This window comes from Erinaceus europaeus, chromosome 12, assembly GCF_950295315.1.
Source record: "Erinaceus europaeus chromosome 12, mEriEur2.1, whole genome shotgun sequence".
NCBI lineage: Eukaryota > Metazoa > Chordata > Mammalia > Eulipotyphla > Erinaceidae > Erinaceus > Erinaceus europaeus.
In genome coordinates, this window is record NC_080173.1 from 12,473,225 (window position 1) to 12,494,637 (window position 21,413).

At 53.1% G+C, this 21,413-nt stretch overlaps 1 protein-coding gene across 6 annotated transcripts in view; it reads left to right on the forward strand.

The window, feature by feature from the left end:
- Window positions 1-21,399, forward strand: part of ITGB4 (integrin subunit beta 4) — a 46,573-nt gene extending 25,174 nt beyond the window's left edge. For 2 of the 6 annotated variants that reach the window (XM_060202761.1, XM_060202762.1), the window contains exons 18-41: window positions 59-165; window positions 1,131-1,164; window positions 1,279-1,470; window positions 1,951-2,054; window positions 2,341-2,399; window positions 2,526-2,549; window positions 2,871-3,019; window positions 3,097-3,276; window positions 4,737-4,885; window positions 11,758-11,962; window positions 14,267-14,424; window positions 14,918-15,098; window positions 15,217-15,354; window positions 16,781-16,963; window positions 17,047-17,178; window positions 17,903-18,106; window positions 18,452-18,688; window positions 18,790-18,945; window positions 19,328-19,471; window positions 19,949-20,137; window positions 20,226-20,381; window positions 20,463-20,627; window positions 20,711-20,821; window positions 20,960-21,399. In XM_060202761.1, coding sequence (XP_060058744.1) covers window positions 59-165; window positions 1,131-1,164; window positions 1,279-1,470; window positions 1,951-2,054; window positions 2,341-2,399; window positions 2,526-2,549; window positions 2,871-3,019; window positions 3,097-3,276; window positions 4,737-4,885; window positions 11,758-11,962; window positions 14,267-14,424; window positions 14,918-15,098; window positions 15,217-15,354; window positions 16,781-16,963; window positions 17,047-17,178; window positions 17,903-18,106; window positions 18,452-18,688; window positions 18,790-18,945; window positions 19,328-19,471; window positions 19,949-20,137; window positions 20,226-20,381; window positions 20,463-20,627; window positions 20,711-20,821; window positions 20,960-21,099 — 3,497 coding nt within the window. In that variant the 3' untranslated portion in view covers window positions 21,100-21,399. Of the gene's footprint in view, window positions 1-58; window positions 166-1,130; window positions 1,165-1,278; window positions 1,471-1,950; window positions 2,055-2,340; window positions 2,400-2,525; window positions 2,550-2,870; window positions 3,020-3,096; window positions 3,277-4,736; window positions 4,886-11,757; window positions 11,963-14,266; window positions 14,425-14,917; window positions 15,099-15,216; window positions 15,355-16,780; window positions 16,964-17,046; window positions 17,179-17,902; window positions 18,107-18,451; window positions 18,689-18,789; window positions 18,946-19,327; window positions 19,472-19,948; window positions 20,138-20,225; window positions 20,382-20,462; window positions 20,628-20,710; window positions 20,822-20,959 lie in introns of those variants that run through there. The other 4 variants (XM_007525322.3, XM_060202763.1, XM_060202764.1 and 1 more) reach the window with 4 other exon arrangements.
- The last annotated feature ends 14 nt before the right edge of the window (window positions 21,400-21,413 follow it).

A 21,413-nucleotide genomic window follows, 5' to 3' on the forward strand; every position in this document is an offset into this window, starting at 1 on the left:
GAGGGACAGCCAGCCGGTGGCTGTGGGCAGTGGACATTGCCTGCTCCTTCCTTCCTAGACTGTCCCCCCGGCTCCTTCTGGTGGCTTATTCCGCTGCTCATCTTCCTTCTGCTGCTCTTGGCTCTGCTGCTGCTGCTGTGTTGGAAGTACTGCGCCTGCTGCAAGGTCAGGAGCCCCCAGGGCCTCTGCATCACTGCCCCAGACCACCACGGAAGTCCCCACATCACCCCTGAGGGGTGGCCATATGCAGAGGGTCCCAGGAACCAAGAGCCGACAGTCTCGCTGGGGAGCAGAGATGAGAGACAAGATGGCACTAAGGGTGGCAGGGCAGGGGCTCCTGAATTGCAAAGGTAGAGGGGACACCGTGGTGACCCCCCCCCCGTGTAGTGGGAGATTCACATGTTATGGAGGAAAGAGTTCTGAGGTCAAAAGCACAGGAGCAGTGGGCACTTTCCTCTGCAGGACTTCTCAGTTGTTTGCTTGGGGAACCTAGAGGTGGGTCACAGAGAACAGATTCAGTGCTCCCCAAATAGGTTTCATCACATAAGCTCTCTTTTTTAAAAAAGATTTTTTAATTTTGTTAATGATATAGGAAAGAAAAAGAGAGGACAGGAGGGGAGGGGAGGGAAAGGAAGAGAAGAAGTGAAGAGAGGAGAGAAGAGAGGAAAGGGAGGGGAGGGGAGGGGAGGGGAGGGGAGGGGAGAGGAGAGGAGAGGAGAGGAGAGGAGAGGAGAGGAGAGGAGAGGAGAGGAGAGGAGAGGAGAGGAGAGGAGAGGAGAGGAGAGGAGAGGGAGAACCAGAATATCACTCTGGCACATGCAATGCTGGGTATCAAACTCCAAACCACATGCTTGAGAGTTCAGTGCTCTGTTCACTGCATCACTTCCCAAGCCACTGCAGAACCTTTAGAGTATCTGGCAGCCCAGAGTCCCTTGGTGCAAACTTTGGGAATCCTATGCTGCCATCCCCCTCTATGCCCACTGGGAGCTTCACACCGAGATTCCTACACCGGGACGCCCTAGTGTCTGTGGTTGGCATTCTACCCCGTCTGGTGTAGGTGCTGGGGGGCGTGGCTGCAGGAGCTGACCTGGGGCACTGGGGCAGCCTCACTCCCACACCTTGTCTCCTAGGCCTGCCTGGCTCTCCTCCCTTGCTGCAACCGAGGTAAGTTCAGCCCACATGGACAGGGGTTGTGGCAGGCGAAAGGGACATGAGGGAGACCTTGAGGTACCCCCGGAAAGGGTGTGACTGTGACAGCCTCTGGACTCTGTCCCACAGGTCATATGGTGGGCTTCAAGGAAGACCACTACATGCTGCGAGAGAGCCTGATGGCCTCCGACCACCTGGACACGCCCATGCTGCGCAGCGGGAACCTCAAGGGCCGGGACACCGTCCGCTGGAAGATCACCAACAACGTGCACCGGCCGGCCTTTGCCAGCCACTCAGCCAGCACCAAGCCCTCAGAGCTGGGTGAGTCCATGGGCTGGGCACTGTGCCTCCCGGAAGGGCTCTTGGAAACATCCCCCACCTTCCCCCGTATGCTAGGGTCCAGCTCGGTGTTCATTCCTGTATGGAAAGGGTCGGGCGGTGGTACACCTGGTAGAGTGTACATGTTACATACAAAGACCTGGGTTCAAGCCCCTGGTCCCCACCTGCAGGCAGGAAGGTTTATGTGTAGTGAAATAGTGCTGCAGATGTTTCTCTTTCTCCTCTATTTTCCCCTTCCCTCTCAGTTTATCTCTATCTCTGTCCAAAGGATGAAAAAGTAAAAATTCTTGTAAGGAAAGCCAGCATGGAAGCGGCCCCTGCTCCCCCACCTGGTGTGCCAAAGCTTCAGCCCCCTTCCCACAATCCCCTTGCACCGCTGGCCATCAGTGCCCACACCTTGGAGCATCTGTGGTGCTCCCCAGACTGCATGGTGCTGAGGACCCCCATTGCTGTCTTCTCTAGTGCCCTACGGGCTGTCTCTGCGCCTCGCCCGCCTTTACACAGAGAACCTGCTCAAGCCTGACACTCGAGAATGTGACCAGCTGCGTCGTGAGGTGGAGGAGAATGTAAGGGCCTCAGAAGCTGGCCTGGGGCAGCAGGCATCTTTGCACATGGTTATGTCCCAGCTGGTGGGAGGACAAAGGGAGGGCCTGGAAGCCAGGGTGTCTGTGGGTAGGAGTGAGCGGCTTCCTTCAATACCAGTCTGGCCCCATCTAGAATGCACTCCCTGGGAGTGCTTTCAGAGGGGGCTGGGGCAGTGAGCAAGTCCCCAGCCACTGGCTGAGGGCCTCTCTGGACGCAGATGAAAGGTTCACCCACAGCCCCAGCCTCATGACCCTCCTTTGCTCACAGCTGAACGAGGTATACAGACAGATCCCAGACGCCCACAAGCTCCAGCACACCAAGTTCCGGTGGGTCTTGGGACTGGGGTGTGCGGGGGCAGCTGACTATCCTGAGCCCCACAGCAGGCTCCTGGGTGTCTCCCACAAGCAGATGGGGGTCATCAAACTCACAAACCCCTCTTTGTCCCCCAATAGGCAGCAACCCAACGCCGGGAAGAAGTGAGTTGCAGATTTTACATGGGGGGACAGAGGGGCAGCCCCAGCCCTGACTTCCCCCCTGGCTGCTCCCAGTCCCAGAGCCTCCCTCATCTGCCCCCCCCCCCACTTCCTGTGCAGCCCCTTCCACAGAAGTGGCTCTCTGGCTCAGGGAGGTGGGGGACCAGCCTGGACACCTCCCAGGACTAGCCCAGTCTGCACACCCTGCCATTCCTCCTGCCCCAAATCTTGCCCCTAATTCGGGAGGGGACAGGCACATGGGGGCGGGCAGGGATGAGTGCCAGCCTCCCAGCCAGCCCAACAACTCTTCGCCTACCACCCCAGGCAGGACCACACCATCGTGGACACCGTGCTGATGGCACCCCGCTCAGCCAAGCAGGCACTGCTGAAGCTGACAGAGCGGCACGTGGACCAGAAGACCTTCCATGAGCTCAAAGTGGCACCCGGCTACTACACGCTCACTGCTGACCAAGGTAGGTAGCCACCCTGCCATGCCCACCCCCTCACACCTGGTCCCCCGGCTCATGACTAACCGCCCCTGGCCTCCCAGAGGCTCGGGGCATGGTGGAGTTCCAGGAGGGCGTGGAGATGGTAGACGTGCGGGTGCCCCTCTTCATCCGGCCAGAGGACGACAATGAGAAGCAGCTGCTGGTGGAGGCCATTGACGTGCCCGTGGGCACTGCCACCCTCGGCCGCCGTCTGGTGAACATCACTGTCATCAAAGAGCAAGGTCTGTCCATTGAGTAAGGTGGCAGGAGGGCACAAGATGGACTCCAGAGCCCCTGTTTCTCCAGATTCTTCAGTGCCCTGCAACCTAGGCAGACCAGTTAATTCTTGTCAGCCTTGGTTTCTCCATCTGTGAAATGGATCTCAGGCTGCTGGAGTGGAGGTCAGGATATGGACAGCTTTGTGTGAGTCTGGTAGCAGCACTCAGTGTGGGACTTCTGCTATCACCGGGGGCCATGTTACCACCAGGGCCCCCCTCCATTTTTTAAAGGTTTATTTATTTTTAATTATTTATCGTTGGATAGAGACAGCGAGATATTGAGAGAAGAGGTGGAGGGAGAGAGAGAGAGATAGGCAGAGAGACACCTGCAGCCCTGCTTCATCACTTGTGAAGCTTTCCCCCTGCAGGTGGGAACCAGGGGCTTGAACCTGGGTCCTTGCACACTGGAATGTGAGTGCCTAACCAGAGGCACCACCACCACCACCCCCTTTTTTAGTGATTTTTAAAAAAGATTTCTTATTTATTTATGAGAAAGATAGGAGGCGAGAGAAAGAACCAGACATCACTCTGGCACATGTACTGCTGGGGATTGAACTCGGGAGAGTCCAAAGCCTTATTACTGCGCCACCTCCTGGACCACTTAGTGATTTATTTTTATTTATTTCACATGAGATTGAGAAATATTCAAACATGAGAGGGTGAAGGTAGATAGCATAATGGTTAATGCAAAGAGACTTTCATGCCTGAAGCTCAGAAGTCCCAGGTTCAAACCCCTGCACCATCATAAGCCAGAGCTGAGCAGTGCTCTCTGGTCAAAAGGAAAAAGATATAATGAAAAGAAGAAGAAGAAGACATATTCAAACGAGAGAGACTGAGAAAAGCCAGAGTACCCCTCAGGCCCATGCAGCACTGGAGACTGAGTCAGGAACCTCAGGCATGCAAGTCCTGTGCTCTAGCAGCTAAGCCTTCCTCCCTCCCCCGCCACCCGTGTGTGTGTGTGTGTGTGTGTGTGTGTGTGTGTGTGTGTGTGTGTGTGTGTGTGTGGTCTCATGCATGTGCTCTACTGCTGAGATGTCTCCCCTGGCCCAATTTTCTACTTTTATTTCATTATGAAAGAGCACAAAACACCACTCCACCAACCATGGAGTTTTGACATGCCTTGTCCTTGTTGCTCTGTGGTATCAGGGATTGAATCCAGGGCCTCAAGCAAGCAAGGCAGGTGCCTTACCTGCGCCCCCGCCCCATGGCCTTTAAAATGAAGGGACTGGAGGATCCCCAGGATGATAGGATATCAGAGCAAAAACTGGATAAAATGGGCATCCAGTTATCCAAGTTTATCCAGCAAGACCTGTACCATGGAGACCCTCTTCCAGGGGTCTTACCAGCAGGTTCCTGCATCAGGGCAGGATGGGAGAGGGGGGCTGGGGCAAGCGCCCCCTGACCGGTGTCCTGGCTCCTTGTAGCCAGTGGAATTGTGTCCTTTGAGCAACCTGAGTACGTGATCAGCAGAGGGGAGCAGGTGGCTCGCATCCCCGTCATCCGGCGCATTCTGGACAACGGCAAGTCCCAGGTTTCCTACCGCACACAGGACAGCACGGCACAAGGCAAACGGGTAAGGGGCAGCTGAGCCCAGGCACATCCATCCCTGGGGCCCATGGGAACAGGACATGGTGGCGGCCCAAGTGCCAGGTGGCCTCCGAGGACATGCTCATCCATCATGCAGCAGGGCTTTCTGTTGAGAGCTCACCGAAAGTTCTAGGCTCCCAGAAAGATTTTTTCTTCTGTCTCTTGCACCATGAATCCGCTGCCCCTGGAGGCTGTTTTTCCCTTTTGTTGCCCTTGTTGTTCCATTGCCATTGTGGTTATTATTATTGTTGTTGTTGATGATGTCATTGTTGTTGGGCAGGACAGAGAGAAATGGAGAGAGGAGGGGAAGACAGAGAGGGAGAGAGAAAGACAGACACCTGCAGACCTGCTTCACCACCTGTGAAGCAACTCCCCTGCAGATAGGGAGCTGGGGCTCGAACCAGGATACTCATTATGCTGGCCCTTGTGATTTGCACCACGTGCACTTAACCCGCTGTGCTACCACCTGACTCCCTTTTAAAAAGATTTTATCTATTTATGAGAAAGATAGGAGGAGAAAGAGAAAGAACCAGACATTAACTCTGGTACATGTGCTGCCGGGAATTGAACTTGAGCCCTCATGCTTGAGAGTCCAATGCCTTATCCACTGCACCCTCTCCAGGACCACTCTCTGTTATTTTTGTTTGTTTGTTTGATTATTATTGTGAGAAAAAGGGAGAGTGAAAACCAGAGTATCATTCTGGCATATATATAATCCAGCTCAGGACCTCATACCTGAAAGTTCAGTGCTTTCTCCATGCTGCCACATCCCAGGCTACAGAACCTCATGCCTTTAAGTGCTCTGACCACTGTGCAACTTCCTCTGGGCATACTGCTCAGCTCTGGCTTATGGTGAGCGGTGCAGAGGATAGGCCCAGACACTTCAGAACCTCAAGCATGAAAGTCTTCTGCATAACTTTTATTTTTTAATACTTTTTATTGGGAAAATGATGCTTAACAAGACACTGGTCTTGGGGGCCTCAGTTTTTCTTTTTTTCATCTTTGTTTAAAAAGATTATTTATTATAGGATAAAGACAGAGAAATTGAGAAAGGAAAAGAGGATAGAAAAGGAAAAAGACAGAGAGACACCTGCTGCCCTGCTTCAGCACTCATGAAGCTTTCCTCATACAGGTGGGGACCAGAGGCTTGAACACGGATCCTTGTGCACTGTAATGTGTATGCTTAGCCAGGTGATCCACTTAAAAAATAATAATAATAAAGAAGAAGAAATTTTAAAAGAAGAAGAGATTAAGAATGAGAAATTGGTCTGGGAGGCTGTTCAGTGATACTGTACATAAGAAAGGCCCTGAGTTCAATCCCTGGCACTATATTTAAAAAAAAATTAGTCGGGGCTGGGCTGTAGTGCAGTGGGCTAAGTGCACACAGTGCAAAGCTCAAGGACCTGTGCAGAGATTTGGTTCGAGCCCCCAGCTCCCCACCAGCGGGGGGGGGTCGCTTCACAGGCGGTGGAGCAGGTCTACAGGTGTCTATCTTTCTCTCCCCCTCTCTGTCTTCCCCTCCCCTCTCAATTTCTCTCTGTCCTATCCAACAACAGCAATAGCAACAATAACAATAATGACAATAATAATGATAACAACAAGGGCAACAAAAATTGGAAAAATGGCCTCCAGGAGCAGTAGACTCATAGTGCAGTTACCGAAAAAAAAATTAGTCTTGACACTTTACTTAGGTTTGCCAATTTCTTTTTTTATATATATTTATTTTATTTATTTATTCCCTTTTTGTTTGCCCTTGTTGTTTTATTGTTGTAGTTATTATTGTTGTTGTTGGATAGGACAGAGAGAAATGGAGAGAGGAGGGGAAGACAGAGAGGAGGAGAGAAAGACACCTGCAGACCTGCTTCACCGCCTGTGAAGCGACTCCCCTGCAGGTGGGGAGCCGGGGTTCGAACCGGGATCCTTATGCCGGTCCTTGTGCTTTGCGCCACCTGCGCTTAACCCACTGCACTACAGCCCGACTCCCTTGGTTTGCCAATTTCTAATATTTGCTTTCTCACTTTTTCTGTGTAAATATAAATACACACATGTATGTAGATAACAGGAAAAATGAAGTCTCATTTACTTGCTACATAGATTCACCAATTGTTAATATTTGCTTTCCCACACTTTCTCTGTAGCTGCAAGTACATATAGATATGTAGACACAGATGTGTGTATCTTTATCTGTGTTTAGTTTTGTTTGTTGACTATTCAGAGGGAACAGAAGACAATATGCAGACCCTGAACACTTCTGCAAGCACCTGCTGAAAAGAAAATCATTCTGCAGGGTACCAGGTAGTGGTGTGCCTGGTTGAGCGCACATGTTACAGTGCTAAAGGACTCAGGTTCGAGCCCTCAGTCCCCACCTGCAGGGGGAAAGCTTTACAAGTGGTGAAGCAGTGTTGCAGGTGTCTCTCTGTCTCTCTTCCTTGTATAGCCCCCTTCCCTCTGGATTTCTGGCTGTCTCTATCCAATTAATAACAATAATTAAAAAAATCATTCTGAGAGTCGGGCGGTAGCGCAGCGGGTTAAGCGCACGTGGCACAAAGTGCAAGGACCAGTGTAAGGATCCTGGTTCGAGCCCCCGGCTCCCCACCTGCAGGGGAGTCGCTTCACGGGCGGTGAAGCAGGTCTGCAGGTGTCTGTCTTGCTCTCCCCACCTCTGTCTTCCCCTCCTCTCTCCATTTCTCTCTGTCCTGTCTAATAACTATGACATCAATAACAACAACAATAATAATAACTGCAACAACAAAAAAACAAGGGCAGCAAAAGGGAAAATAAATAAATATAAAAATTTTTTTAAAACTCATTCTGCAGAACTGCATCCTCATTACCAAGTTTGAGAAACTTCCTCCTTGGACAAATGACCAGTGATTTGTTCACTCTCGGATCTCGCCATGTGCACAGGTCCCAATAATGTCATTTTTTTTTAAAAAAAAAATGTTAACATTTGTTTATTTATTTTCCCTTTTGTTGCCCTTGTTTTTTATTTTTGTAGTTGTTATTGCTGTTGTTGTTGTCATCATTGTTGGATAGGACAGAGAGAAATGGAGAGAGGAGGGGAAGACAGAGAGGGGGAGAGAAAGACAGACACCTGCAGACCTGCTTCACCGCCTGTGAAGCGACTCCCCTGCAGGTGGGGAGCCGGGGGCTCGAACCCGGATCCTTATGACGATCCTTGCGATTCGCACCATGTGCGCTTAACCCACTGCACTACCACCCGACACCCAATAATGTCATTTATAGCTTCTCCCACCCCACCACCAATTCAGGAATGATCAAGGATTTTATTGTCATATGTCTCCTTTCATCTAGAACAATTCTCCGGCTTTCTCTTAAGTCAGTTTGGCTCTTTTTTTTGGCCTCCAGGGTTATTGCTGGGTCTTGGTGCCTGCACTTCAAATCCACTGCTCCTGGAGGCCATTTTCCCATTTTGTTATTATTATTGGAAAGGACAGAGAGAAATCGATAGAGGAGGGGAAGAGGGGGAGAGAAAAATAGACACCTGCAGACTTGGTTGAAGCGACCCCCCGCCCTGCAGGTGGGGAGCTGGGGGCTTGAACTAGAATCCTTACACTAGTCCTTGTGCTTCACACCATGTGCACTTAACCCACTGTGCTACTACCTGGCTCCCCATATTGACATTTTTCAGGTTAGTTGTATAAAGGTAAGCAACCTGCTTTTTAAAATATATATATTTATTTAATTTATTCCGTTTCTGTTGCCCTTGTTTTTTATTGTTGTAGTTGTTGTTGATGTCGTCATTGTTGGATAGGACAGAGAGAAATGGAGAGAGGAGGGGAAGACAGAGGGGGAGAGAAAGACACCTGCAGACCTGCTTCACCGCCTGTGAAGCGACTCCCTTGCAGGTGGGGAGCCGGGGGCTCGAACCAGGATCCTTATGCCGGTCCTTACGCTTTGTGCCACGTGCGCTTAACCCGCTGTGCTACCGCCGGACTCCCCTGCTTTTTTTTTAATTCCCTTTTCTTGTCCTTGTTGTTTTATTGTTGTAGTTATTATTGATGTCGTCGTTGTTGGTTAAGACAGAGAGAAATGGAGAGAGGAGGGGAAGACAGAGGGGGAGAGAAAGACAGACACCTGCAGACCTGCTTCACCGCCTGTGAAGCGACTCCCCTGCAGGTGGGGAGCCGGGGGCTCGAACCAGATCCTGACGCCAGTCCCTGTTTGCGACACATGCGCTTAACCCGCTGTGGTACCACCCGACTCCTCTGCTTTTTTTTAATTGCCTTTATTTATTTACGGGATAGAGACAGGATATCAAGACAGAAGTGGGGGATAGAGAGGGAGACAGAGAGACACCTGCAGCCCTGCTTCACCACTCATGAAGCTATCCCCCTACAGGTGGGAACCAGGGACTTGAACCTGGGTCCTTCCACATTGTAACATATGCGCTCAACCAGGTGCGCCACCACCTGGCCCCCAACCTGCTTTTTTTTTTTTTTTTTTTTTTTTTTTTAATATACTCTGGTTCACTTTGAATTTGCCAGCCTGTGACTGTGCCTGGAACTGACATGTTAGTTTGAAGCGCCCCCTAGTGATCATATATGAGAAGACCCGTGCACTAGATCATCCAGTATATATGCAGTATATATACATGCATTCAGCACTTCATACTCATGAGATGCTCGGGAAAACTCTGGGCGTTGGAAGAAGGTTGGAGGGACCAGGTGGTGGTGCACGTGGTTGAGCACACATGTTGCAATACGCACAGACCAAGGTTTGAGGCCCTTTTCCTACCTGCAGGGAGAAACTTTGCAAGTGGTGAAGCAGTGCAGCAGGTGTCTTTCTTTCTCTGCTCCTATCTGCCCCATCCCTCTGGATTTATGACTTTTTTTTAATTTTAAAAATATATATATTTATTCCCTTTTTTTTTTTGCCCTTGTTTTATTGATGTCGTTGTTAGGACCGAGAGAAATGGAGAGAGGAGGGGAAGACAGAGGGGGAGAGAAAGATAGACACCTGCAGACCTGCTTCACCACCTGTGAAGCGACTCCCCTGCAGGTGGGGAGCTGGGGGGCTTGAACCGGGATCCTTAAAACTGGTCCTTGTGCTTTGCACCACATGCGCTTAACCTGCTGCGCTACCACCTGACTCCCTGATTTCTGACTGTTTTTATCTAGTAAATAAAGATAATTTAAAAAGAAATTATCTAAAAAATAATTAAGAAATCAGTGAGGGGGATCGGTCGGTGGCGCAGTGGGTTAAGCGCATGTGGCGCAAAGCGCAGGGACCAGTGTAAGGATCCGGGTTAGAGCCCCCGGCTCCCCACCTGCAGGGGAGTCGCTTCACAGGCGGTGAAGCAGGTCTGCAGGTGTCTATCTTTCTCTCCCCTTCTCTGTCTTCCCCTTCTCTCTCCATTTCTCTCTGTCCTATCCAACAACGAATTGCATCAACAAGGGCAATTCTTCTCCTTCTTCTTCTTCCTCCTCCTCCTCCTCCTCCTCCTCCTCCTCTTCTTCTTCTTCTTCTTCTTCTTCTTCTTCTTCTTGCGTTTGCCCTTCTTCCGTAGCCAGTCAACAGAGTCAGGTTGAAAGCTGTCAGGAGCTGCTTGTTTCTGGCTTTGAAAGTGACTGGGATCCATGTGGATTCAGTCGGCTAGGAAGGATCGTCAGTTTCCCCAGTGAATGGGTACTCACGGATGCACCACAAGAACGTCGATCCAATGCATCCCAAACAAGGACAATAATAATAACCACAACGAAGCTACAACAAGGGCAACAAAAGAGGGGGGAAAAATGGCCTCCAGGAGCAGTGGATTCATGGTGCAGGCACCGAGCCCAGCAATAACCCTGGAGGAGGAAAAAAAAAAAGAAATCAGTGAGGCTCTGTACGTGGAATAGTGAATATGGCATTGGACTCTTGAACACGGGGTCCCAAATTCTCTCCTCAGAACCCGTATGCCAGAGTGATGCTCTAGTTCTCTCATTAATAAATAAATGATGGGGGTAAATGAAGAAAATGGAAGCTATGGGGCCAGACGGTGGCACGCCAGGTTAAATGCACACATTATAGTGCACAAGGATCCAGGTTCAAGTTCCTGGTCCCCACCTGTAGGGGGAAAGCTTCATGGTGAAGTAGGGCTGCAGGCGTCTCTCTGTCTTTTTCCCTCTCTACCTCCCCCCTTCCTTTCTCAATTTCTCTCTGTCTCTATCCAATAATTAATTAATAAATAAAAGATTTAAAATAAATTTAAAAATTTTAATTTTTTTAAATGGAAGCTGAAGGGGGGTAGATAACATAATGGTTATGCAAAGAGACTCTCATGCCTGTGGCTCCCAGGTCCTAGGTTCGATCCCCCGCACTACCATAAGCCAGAGCTGAGCAGTGGTCTGGTAAAAAAAAAAAAAAAAAATGGAAGCTAATTGAAAGCACCCCACCTAGAAAGTAGGGCCTGAGACCTGGTGGGATCCCAGGCTTCACAGGCTGCCTGGTGGAGCTTGCAAAACCTACCTCTCCCAGGCTGGATGCTGCCTATGTGAAATTTTCCCCTTTTTTTTTTGAAATTTTTGTTGTTGTTGAATTTTCCATTTTTATCACACATCTGTATCTCTCTTTGCCTGGCTTCAATTTCCAGTGCCCTGTGTGAACCTGACCAAGTCTCTTCACATCTATATTTCTCCACACCCTCGCCCCTAAAATGGAACAAGAATCTGCCCCACACTGCGGTGAAGGTTAAATGAGAGGATATTTCACCGTCAAGTATGGAGTGCTATGAGTCTATAAACCACAGTGTGTGATGGTCTCTGCTGTGTTTGTGAGGATGAGGTGCAGGATGTGGGCTCTGATTCATGCCCTCAGAACCTGGTCTCATGCTACTCCATTTCCATTTCCTTCTAGGACTATCTTCCCACAGAGGGGGAGCTGGTGTTCCAGCCTGGGGAGACCTGGAAGGAGGTCCAGGTGAAACTCCTAGAGATGCAGGAAATGGACTCCCTCCTGCGAGACCGCCAGACCCGCCGCTTCCTCATTCAGCTCATCAGTCCCAAATTCGGGACCCGCCTGGGCCAACCCCACTCAGCCACTGTCATCATTGGTGATCGAGGTGGGCAGAACATGGAGGCAGCTGACACAGGTTGGGGGGGCAGTTTTGGGCTCACTGCACTTAGGCTATCAGTCTCAGTAGGTGAAATCACAGGACCTCCACAGAAACTGGAATTTCAGATAAACAGGGGACACGTTTGTACTGTGTGTATGTATGTATCGTGCAATATTTGAGATATACTTATCCTAAGGAGTATTTTCTCTTTTATCAGATTCTTTTTTTTTTTCTTTATCAGATTATTTATTTATTTTTTTTTTTGCCTCCAGGGTTATCGCTGGGACTCAGTGCCTGCACTACAAATCCACTGCTCCTGGAGGCCATTTTTCCCATTTTGTTACCCTAGTTGTTGTTATTGTTGCCATTGCTGTTGTTTTTGGATAGAACAGAGAGAAATCCATAGAGGAAGAGAAGACAGAAAGGGGGAGAGAAAGATAGAGATACCTGTAGACCTGCTTCTCAGTTTATGAAGTGACCCTCCCTGCAGGTGGGGAGCCGGAGGGTCGAACCAGGATCCCTATGCCAGTCCTTGTGCTTTGTGCCATGAGTGATTAACCCGCTGCACTACTGCCTGGTCCCCTGATTCTTTTTTTTTTAATAAATCTGAAGAATTCTTTTTAATTTTTATTATCGGATAGAGATAGAAATTGACAGAGAATCCCCACCTGCAGGGGAGTCGCTTCACAGGCGGTGAAGCAGGTCTGCAGGTGTCTGTCTTTCTCTCCCCCCTCTGTCTTCCCCTCCTCTCTCCATTTCTCTCTGCCCTAACAATAACTACAATATAATACAGTAATCAATAACAACAACAATAAAAAACAAGGGCAACAAAAGGGAAAATAAATATTTTAAAATTAAAAAAAAAGAAATTGACAGAGGAGGAGGAGGGGGAGACACCTGCAGTCCTGTTTCACCACTTGTGAAGCTTTACCCTTGCAGGTGGGGACCAGGGGCTTGAACCTGGGTCCTTGCACATTGTAGTGTGTGCACTTAGCCAGGTGTGCCACCACTGGGTCCCTCTATCAGATTCCAATTTAACTGGGCCTCCTGCATTTTTCCTCTGCTTACCCTGCTCTCAAGCAGAGAGGCTGAGGTCATTTGGCCTGCTAGGGAGCCCCCTGAACCCCATTAACCTTTAGCATTTGGACTTCAGCCTCAGTTTCAACTGAAGTGCAGGCATTCTTTAGAAGCAGTGGAATAGTTGTTGGGGTTTTTTGTTTTGTTTTTTGCTTTCAGGGTTATCGTTGGGGCCTAGTGCAAACACCACTGCTCCTGGAGGCCATCCCCCACCCATTTTGTATTTTGTAGGGCAAGAAGAAATTGAGAGGGAAAGGAGAGATAGAGAGGGGGGACGGATGGTGGCACACCTGGTTGAGCACGTTACAATGTGCGAGGACCCAGTTGCAAGCCCCTGGTCCCCACCTGCAGGGGGAGAGTTTCACAAGTGGTGAAGCAGGGCTGCACGTGTCTCTCTGTCTCTTTCTTTCTCTGTCTCCCCCTTCCTCTTGATTTCTGCCTGTCGTCATCAAATAAATAAAGATAATAATTTAAAAGAGGGGGGGCCAGGCGGTGGCGCACCTGGTTAAGCGCACACATTACAGTGCACAAGGGCCCAGGTTCAAGCCCCTGGTCCCCACCTGCAGGAAGGAAAGCTTCACGAGTGGGGACTCCAAGATGCAGGTGTCTCTCTGTCTCTCTCCTTCTCTATTTCCCTCTTCCCTCTCAATTTCTGACTGTCTCCAATAAATAAATAAAGATAATAAAAATTTTTAAATAATCATTTAAAAGAGAGAGAGAAACACCTGTAGGCCTGCTTTGCCTCTTGTGAACTGTCCCCTCTGCAGCTGGGGGGTTAGAACCTGGATCCTTGCTCGGGTCCTTGTGCTTAATACTGTGTGCGTTTAACTGGGTACACCACTGCCCCGCCCCCTTGTTGTTGGCTCTTATCTTTCATTGTGGTGGTGTCTGAACCCACCTTCAAGAAGAGGTGGAAGAGAAGGGAGGAGGCTCAGATTAGAAGGGTGACAGTGGGGCAGGGCAGAGGAGCAAGTGTTCTTATGTGGACTGTTCCTTGGCTGCTAAGGATCTTCCTCCAGAGACCGTCCTAGGCCCTCACCATGCTAGGCAGGATGCCCTCTAAGGCACCCTTTGGAGTGCTGACCCCCAGAGACAGAGGGTGAGGTGGGGTTGGGGAAGACAGGTTTCAGTTGAGTCTGCAGGGAAAGGAACTTGAGTGTATAACTGGGCCTCAGGCATCCCCCATGGGGAGGATGGGTGTCTGAGGCAGCTGACAGCTTTGTCCCACCACAGATGAAATGGATGGAAATATCATGAACCATCCCTTGTTGTCATCTGCACCGCCCCAGTGTGACCTGGGCGCTCCACAGAACCCCAATGCCAAAGCTGCAGGGTCCCGGAAGATCCAGTTCAATTGGTTGCCCCCTCCTGGAAAACCGACAGGCTACAGGGTAAGTGGGGGCAGGGTTAAATGCGGGAGCCTGGCATCCACTGGGGAGTGGATCACTCAAGTCTGGCATGCCCCACTGGAGACAAAGGAAAGTGGGAAGCCCCACCTGTGCCCAGGTAGAGAAGAACCATTTGGGGAACGTGATCACACAAAAAAGGGGGGTGGTGGTGGTGAGGGTGCAGACTGTGGGGCACCTGGTTAAATGTACATATTATAGTGAGCAAGGACCCAGGTTCAAGCCCTTGGTCCCCACCTGGAGGGGAAAAGCTTCATGAGTAATGAAGCAGGTCTCTCCCTCACTATCTCCTCCTCCCTTCCCAACTTTTCTGTCTCTATCCAATAATAATTAATCAAATTAAATACATTTAAAAACGAGAGAGAGCATGCTCCCACCTCCGGGAGGGGACACCCACTCCACCCCAGCCCGGTGAGCCCTGCAGGACCCTCAGTCCTGGTACATAGGCTCAGTGCTGACTACCCCTCCTCTCTGGCAGGTGAAGTACTGGATCCAGGGGGACTCTGAGTCAGAAGCCCACCTGCTTGACAGCAAGGTGCCATCCGTGGAGCTCACTAACCTGTACCCCTACTGCGACTATGAGATGAAAGTGTGTGCCTATGGGGCCCTGGGCGAGGGCCTCTACAGCTCCCTGGTGTCCTGCCGCACCCACCAGGAAGGTTAGGCTTGATGCATCTGTCCATCCCAGCGTCTCCATCCCTGTTAGCCCAACACCTGCATGCCTAGCCCTGCCCTCCTGCTGCCACTGACAGGCCTCGTTCTCCCTGGCCCCTCCAGCACCCAGCGAACCCGGGCGGCTGGCGTTCAATGTTGTCTCCCCAACGGTGACCCAACTGAGCTGGGCTGAGCCGGCTGAGACCAACGGCGAGATCACAGCCTATGAGGTCTGCTATGGCCTGGTCAACGAGGACAACCGTAAGGACTGGGTCCTCCTTCGGGCCCCAGAAATAGTGAGGGAAGGGCAGAGAATGGGTGGAGGTCCTATAGTCAGGGCAGTGGGGGAGCCCCCCTTCTGTCTGGCAGCGTCATGAGGTGTAGGTAGCAGGGTCAAGCCCAGCACTTAGCATGTATAAAGCATGTGCTCTACCACGGGTCTACAGCCCCAGTCACCTGGCCGAGCTGGCTTCATGCCCCAAGAGTGACAAATAACCTGTGGAAAGTTCACCCCTGATGCTTTCAGGCCTCAGCTGTAGGCTGTGGAAGCCTGGGCTGTCACAGAATGTGCCAACAGCCCTCCATCCCCTGGGCCTTGACACTGTGGTGTGTGCCTCCCATTCCTCGTTCCACCAATCCAGAGATGCAAAGAGGGATGGGTCAAGGATATCTTTTCCAGAATCCTCCTTTAGTTCCCTTTGGAAATTGACAGGTGTGTGTGTGTGTGTGTGTGTGTGTGTGTGTGTGTGTGTGTGTGTGTGTGTGTGTGTTTTAACCAGAGCACTGGTCAGTTCCATCTTATGGTGCAGCCAAGGATAGAACCCTGTACCATAGAGCCTCAACCATCCCAAAGTCTTTTTTTTTTTTTGCCTCCATCGCTGGGGCTCTGTGCCTGCACTATGAATCCATTGCCCCTAGAGGCTATTTTTTCCCTTTTGTTGCCCTTGTTGTTATTGCTGTCATTGTTGTTGGATAGGACAGAGAGAAATGGGGGGGGGACAGAGAAGGGGAGAGAAGACACCTGCAGACCTGCTTCACTGCCTGTGAAGCGACTCCCCTGCAGGTGGGGAGCCAGGGGCTCGAACTGGGATCCTTATGCTGATCGTCGTGCTTTGCGCCACCTGCGCTTAACCCGCTGAGCTACGCCCAACTCCCAGGGGCCCTCTTTTCTTACATAACCCCAATCACTGTGCTCTCACAAGCCTCAGCTTATCCTGAATCACAGTCCCCCTGAGTCACTCCTGCCCTGCCATCCCTGTCCAGTGGCCATAGGGCAATGTCTCTGCTGACACACCTTCAACACAGCATCCAGGTCTACGGGTGGGCAGAGAAGCAGGGTTGCCAAGGCTTCCATCACCTCTGGAACAAACTTCTGGCAATCCAGACAAAAGTCACTTCCCAACTAGCAGAGGTGACAGTAGGGCCCACTTGAGTCTCATCTTGGCTGGTTCTGCCACTTAGCAATAGACCCTTTGGAGAGTTGGTGAGGTGGCTTAGTGCCAGTCAAGTCCAGACTCCAGGATGTGGCACATCACAGGAGTCCCATAGCTGTTCCCTTTTGTCTTCAGAGCACCCCTCCTCCAGGTACAGCTCAGGGGCTGTTAGGGGGAGGGGGTCCTGCAGTATCACAGGTGGAACCAGAGTCTGGCCAGAACCCAGGTGACATTCTGAAATGCTCCTGACCCAGGACCCATTGGGCCGATGAAAAAGGTGCTGGTGGACAGCCCCAAGAGGCGCATGCTGCTGATCGAGAACCTGCGCGAGTCCCAGCCCTACCGCTACACGGTGAAGGCGCGCAACGGGGCTGGCTGGGGGCCGGAGCGGGAAGCTATCATCAACCTGGCCACCCAGCCCACGCGGCCCATGTCCAGTGAGTGGTGGTCAGAGGAGCACAGGGAGGACAGAGGGCCAGGGCTGGGACTCTGGCTCAGCCTTCTCCTCCCTCTGCTACAGTTCCCATCATCCCGGACATCCCTATCGTGGACGCCCAGAGTGGGGAAGATTATGAGAACTTCCTCATGTACAGCGACGATGTTCTCCGCTCCCCTGCTGGCAGCCAGAGGCCCAGCGTCTCTGATGATACTGGTGAGTAGGGCTTACAAGCCATGAGGGAGTCCAGAGTGGGCGGGGGATGGGGGGGTGTTGTCAGCGGTGTCCAGAACACTCAGTGTCTCTTCTCAGCCCCAGTCAAGTCTTAGCAGAGCTCACAGTTTGCTGAGCATCACCCTGGCACCAGATCTAAAGGGAACAAAGTTGACCTGGCCACATGCAACTAGCTGTGTGTGGGAAGGCAGGAAGGCAGCTGTGTGCTGGTGGCAGACAAGCAGGGTGGGGGGGTTTGTGGGGGGTGCAAGTATGCAGAGCTTCAAGCTCTTGGAACCACAACTGTGCAGTGCCAGGCTCAACAATTGTGCCAAGGAGTCCCCCAGGATACCCTGTGAAGTAGGGTCACGTGGGAGGAGACAGATCAGCCTTAAGGGATGCAAGCCCAGGACTTCTGAGGGGAGAGCAGTAGATGGCTCACCTGCTGAGCACCCTGGGGCTTTCTGAAACTATCCCTGGACGGTAGGCAGAGAGAGGAAACTGAGTCTTGGAACCAGGGGCCACCTCCCCCCCCACCCCCCGGCTTTCTGGCTGAATCACATAAGCTCATTAGGAAGGTTCCTGTGGCAGCGAGCTAAGGGGCTCACCTGCCAGGATGCTCAGTCCCTGCAGCGCCCCTCCCACGCCCAGACCCAGGGAGCCGCCTCCACCTCCGCCTCCACGCCGCCCTCCTCCCGAGCCAACGGAGCCCTTCGTTGTTCCCAAGGCGGCGGCTGGAAGTCGGAGCCCCTGCCCGGGGAGGAGCTGGACCTGCGGCGCGTCACGTGGCGGCTACCCCCGGAGCTCATTCCGCGCCTGTCGGTCAGCAGCGCGAGCTCCTCCTCGGCCGAGCCGCCCCGCAGATCCCCGGACCCCGGCTCCGGCCGCCTGGAGGGGGAGGGCGGCGGCACCAAGCCTGGGGCCCCCGGAGGTGACCCGCCCTGCCCGCAACCGCCCCACCCCAGCTCTCTGAGACCTGCCCAGGAGGTGATGCCACCCGGTGGGGGCACACAACTCCAGAACCCTGTTATAGTCAGGAGACAGGCCCTGGAACCTAAGGAGACTCCAAAACAGGAATTTAGGGTCTCCCCTGGGCAGGACTGACAGCAGGGACGGTGAGTCCCCTGTCAGGCCACCCCTCCTGAGACACTGAGCACAGGAGGGGGCCGGTTGTATGCAGATCAAGGCTCCCTGAGGGCAGAGAACTGGGGGAAGCTGCCCCGTGGGGCTCCAGGCCTGGTGCCAGACCCTGTGTGACCCCAGTATCCTCTTGCAGAGCACCTTGTGAATGGGCGGACGGACTTTGCCTTCCTGGGCAGTGCCAACTCCCTGCACAGAATGACCGTTGCCAACGCTGCTTACGGCACCCACCTGAGCCCACACCTGCCACACAGATTGCTGAGCACGTCCTCCACTCTCACCCGGGACTACCACTCACTGACCCGCAGGGAACACTCACTCCCTGCCACGCTGCCCAGGGACCGGACCAACTTCAGCTCCCTTCCTCCCCACAGTGAGTGCAGGAGCCAGCCCTGCCTCTCCTGCCCGCTGGATCCTGTCCCACGGCCAAACATACACTTCCAGCCCCCTCACCATTATTTTGTCCTGCCCTAGGCCTCCCTCCCATCTGGGAAGACGGGAGGAGCAGGCTCCCACTGTCCTGGGCCCTGGGCTCCAGGAGTTGGGCTCGGATGGAGCTCCCCACCTGCGGGGACTCTAGAGACTCTATAATCCTGGCTGGGCAGCCAGCAGCACCCTCTAGTGGTCCAGGTAGTATTGGAGTGGCCACCCTGCCCCTCATCAGCTATTGGCTCCATCGCCATCCATCCACATGCAGCCACTTGACCCTCCATTCCATCCACATCAGTGCCTAACACAGCCTTGGCTCTGCTAAGGATGGGAACTGGGCATGGGGGGGGGGTGCATGAGCCAGCAAAGGGAGGAAAATCAGCATGGCATACTCATGCTCTCAGCATGTCTGCATGGGGGCACAGGAGGGCTGAGAGTGGGAGGAACTGGGCAGCTAGACAGAGGGGTGCAGGGTGAATGAGTGCCTGCTGGGGTGGGTGTGACTGCTGAAAGATAAAGGGTTAAAATGGGGCTCTTGCCCAGGGACCCCCGATGCAGACTGACTGTGATCTTCTGTCTCCAGATTCCCGGCCTGCTCTGGGTGTCACCCCCAGCCGCCTGGTGTTCTCGGCCCTGGGCCCCACGTCTGTTAAAGTGAGCTGGCAGGAGCCGCAGTGTGAGCAGGGGCTGCAGGGCTATGCTGTGGAGTACCAGCTGCTGAGCGGCGGTGAGACACAATGCTGGGGCTGCACCCTTTCAAAACCTGGCCCCAGGATGTCCCCTGAGCACCAGGGGCTCCCCACCCAGCCTTCTGCATGGGGGTGTCTCCCATTTCCTTTGTCGCCTTTTCTCTATGAGCCCTCATCCATCTCCCTGAACTTCCCTCCAGGCCATTCCCTCTGCTAGGTTTTCCCTCACAAGATCTTGGTCTAGGGACCCAGGGCCTCTGCTGGCCAACTGTGGAGGCTGGGAAGTGGCCCATCTCTAAGCAGCCAGAACATAGGGGGGGAACTCGGGCTCCACCTGCCTCTTATATGCTGGGAAACCCACCTGGCCACACTCAGGGTACTCTCACCTGTACCCAAACCACAGCTGAGTCTGAGTGGGTGAGGGTAGGTAAAGCAGCAGTCTTGGGGGTCGGGAATCATGCTGGAGGAAGAAAACAGCTGCTTCACAGTCTGTCCCACCCACACCCCCACCCCAGGTGAGGTGTATCAGCTTAGCATCCCCAGCCCCAGCCAGACATCAGTAGTGGTGGAAGACCTGCTGCCCAACCACTCCTACATGTTCCGAGTGCGGGCCCAGACCCAAGACGGCTGGGGCCCCGACCGCGAGGGGGTCATCACCATTGAGTCACAGGTGCACCCACAGAGCCCGCTCTGCCCCTTGCCAGGTGAGCTGCCTCACTCCCTCATCCCCACTGCCACCCATTGTGCCCACCTCCTACCTGCCCACCGACAGCTTTCTCTGCTGCCCGCCAGGCTCCACCTTCACTTTAAGCACCCCCAGTGCCCCGGGCCCACTGGTATTCACCGCTCTGAGCCCTGAGTCACTGCAGCTCAGTTGGGAGCGGCCACGCAGGCCTGATGGGGACATCCTAGGCTACCTGGTGACCTGCGAGATGGCCCAAGGAGCAGGTGCCGCCCAGCCCAGGTCGTGGGGGAGGCAGGGGGAGTGGTGAGGGAACTGCAGAGGCTGAAGGCATCTTCCCTGTTCAGGGTCAGCCACCACCTTCGTGGTGGAAGGGGACTCCCCTGAGAGTCGACTGACAGTACCGGGCCTCAGCGAGAATGTGCCCTACAAGTTCAAGGTGCAGGCCAAGACCACCAATGGCTTCGGGCCAGAGCGCGAGGGGATCATCACCATCGAGTCCCAGCATGGAAGTAGGGCAACTCCTCCTCACCCCACCCTTTCCCTGGTGACATCTCCTGGCACCATCCCCTGACCAACTATCCACCTGCTCTAGGCCACTTCCCACAGCTGGGCAGCCACTCTGGATTCTTCCAGCACTCCCTGCCTCGAGAGTACAGCACCCTCACCAGCACCCACAGCAGCACCAATGAGCCCTTTCTACTGGGTGAGCGGTGTGTGTGTGTGTGTGTGTGTGTGTGTGTGTGTGTGTGTGTGTGTGGTGTGGTGTCCTGGCTCTCCTGGGGGAGCACAGGGCTAAGAGATGGAGACGGGCAGGGAGTCCTTCAATGCTCTTCCCCTGCAGATGGACTAACTCTGGGATCCCAGCACCTGGAAGCCGGTGGTTCCCTCACCCGGCATGTGACCCAAGAGTTTGTGAGCCGGACACTAACCACCAGCGGAACCCTGAGCAGCCAGGTAGACCAGCAGTTCTTCCAGACCTGAGCTTCCCCCCCAACGCCTCCCGGCCCCGCAGTGTCCTGGCACCTGGACCCCAGCCAGACTCACCTGCTTGCTGCTGCCTGAGTTGCCCCACAACCTGGCCTCCTGGTGGCCCTGCCCACCTGCATGGTGATCACAGGGCAGGGGGTGGTGTCCTCTGTGGGACTTGATGAGGGGAGAGGTCCCAGAAATCCTGTCAGGCTTGGCCCCCTAGCCCCCACCCCAGGTTTAAGCCCGTTTGTAACCAAAGAGCTGGGACCAGCATAACAAGGGCCCGACTTTGTTCCGCACTTAAGTAAAAGATTCTACTCCCACAC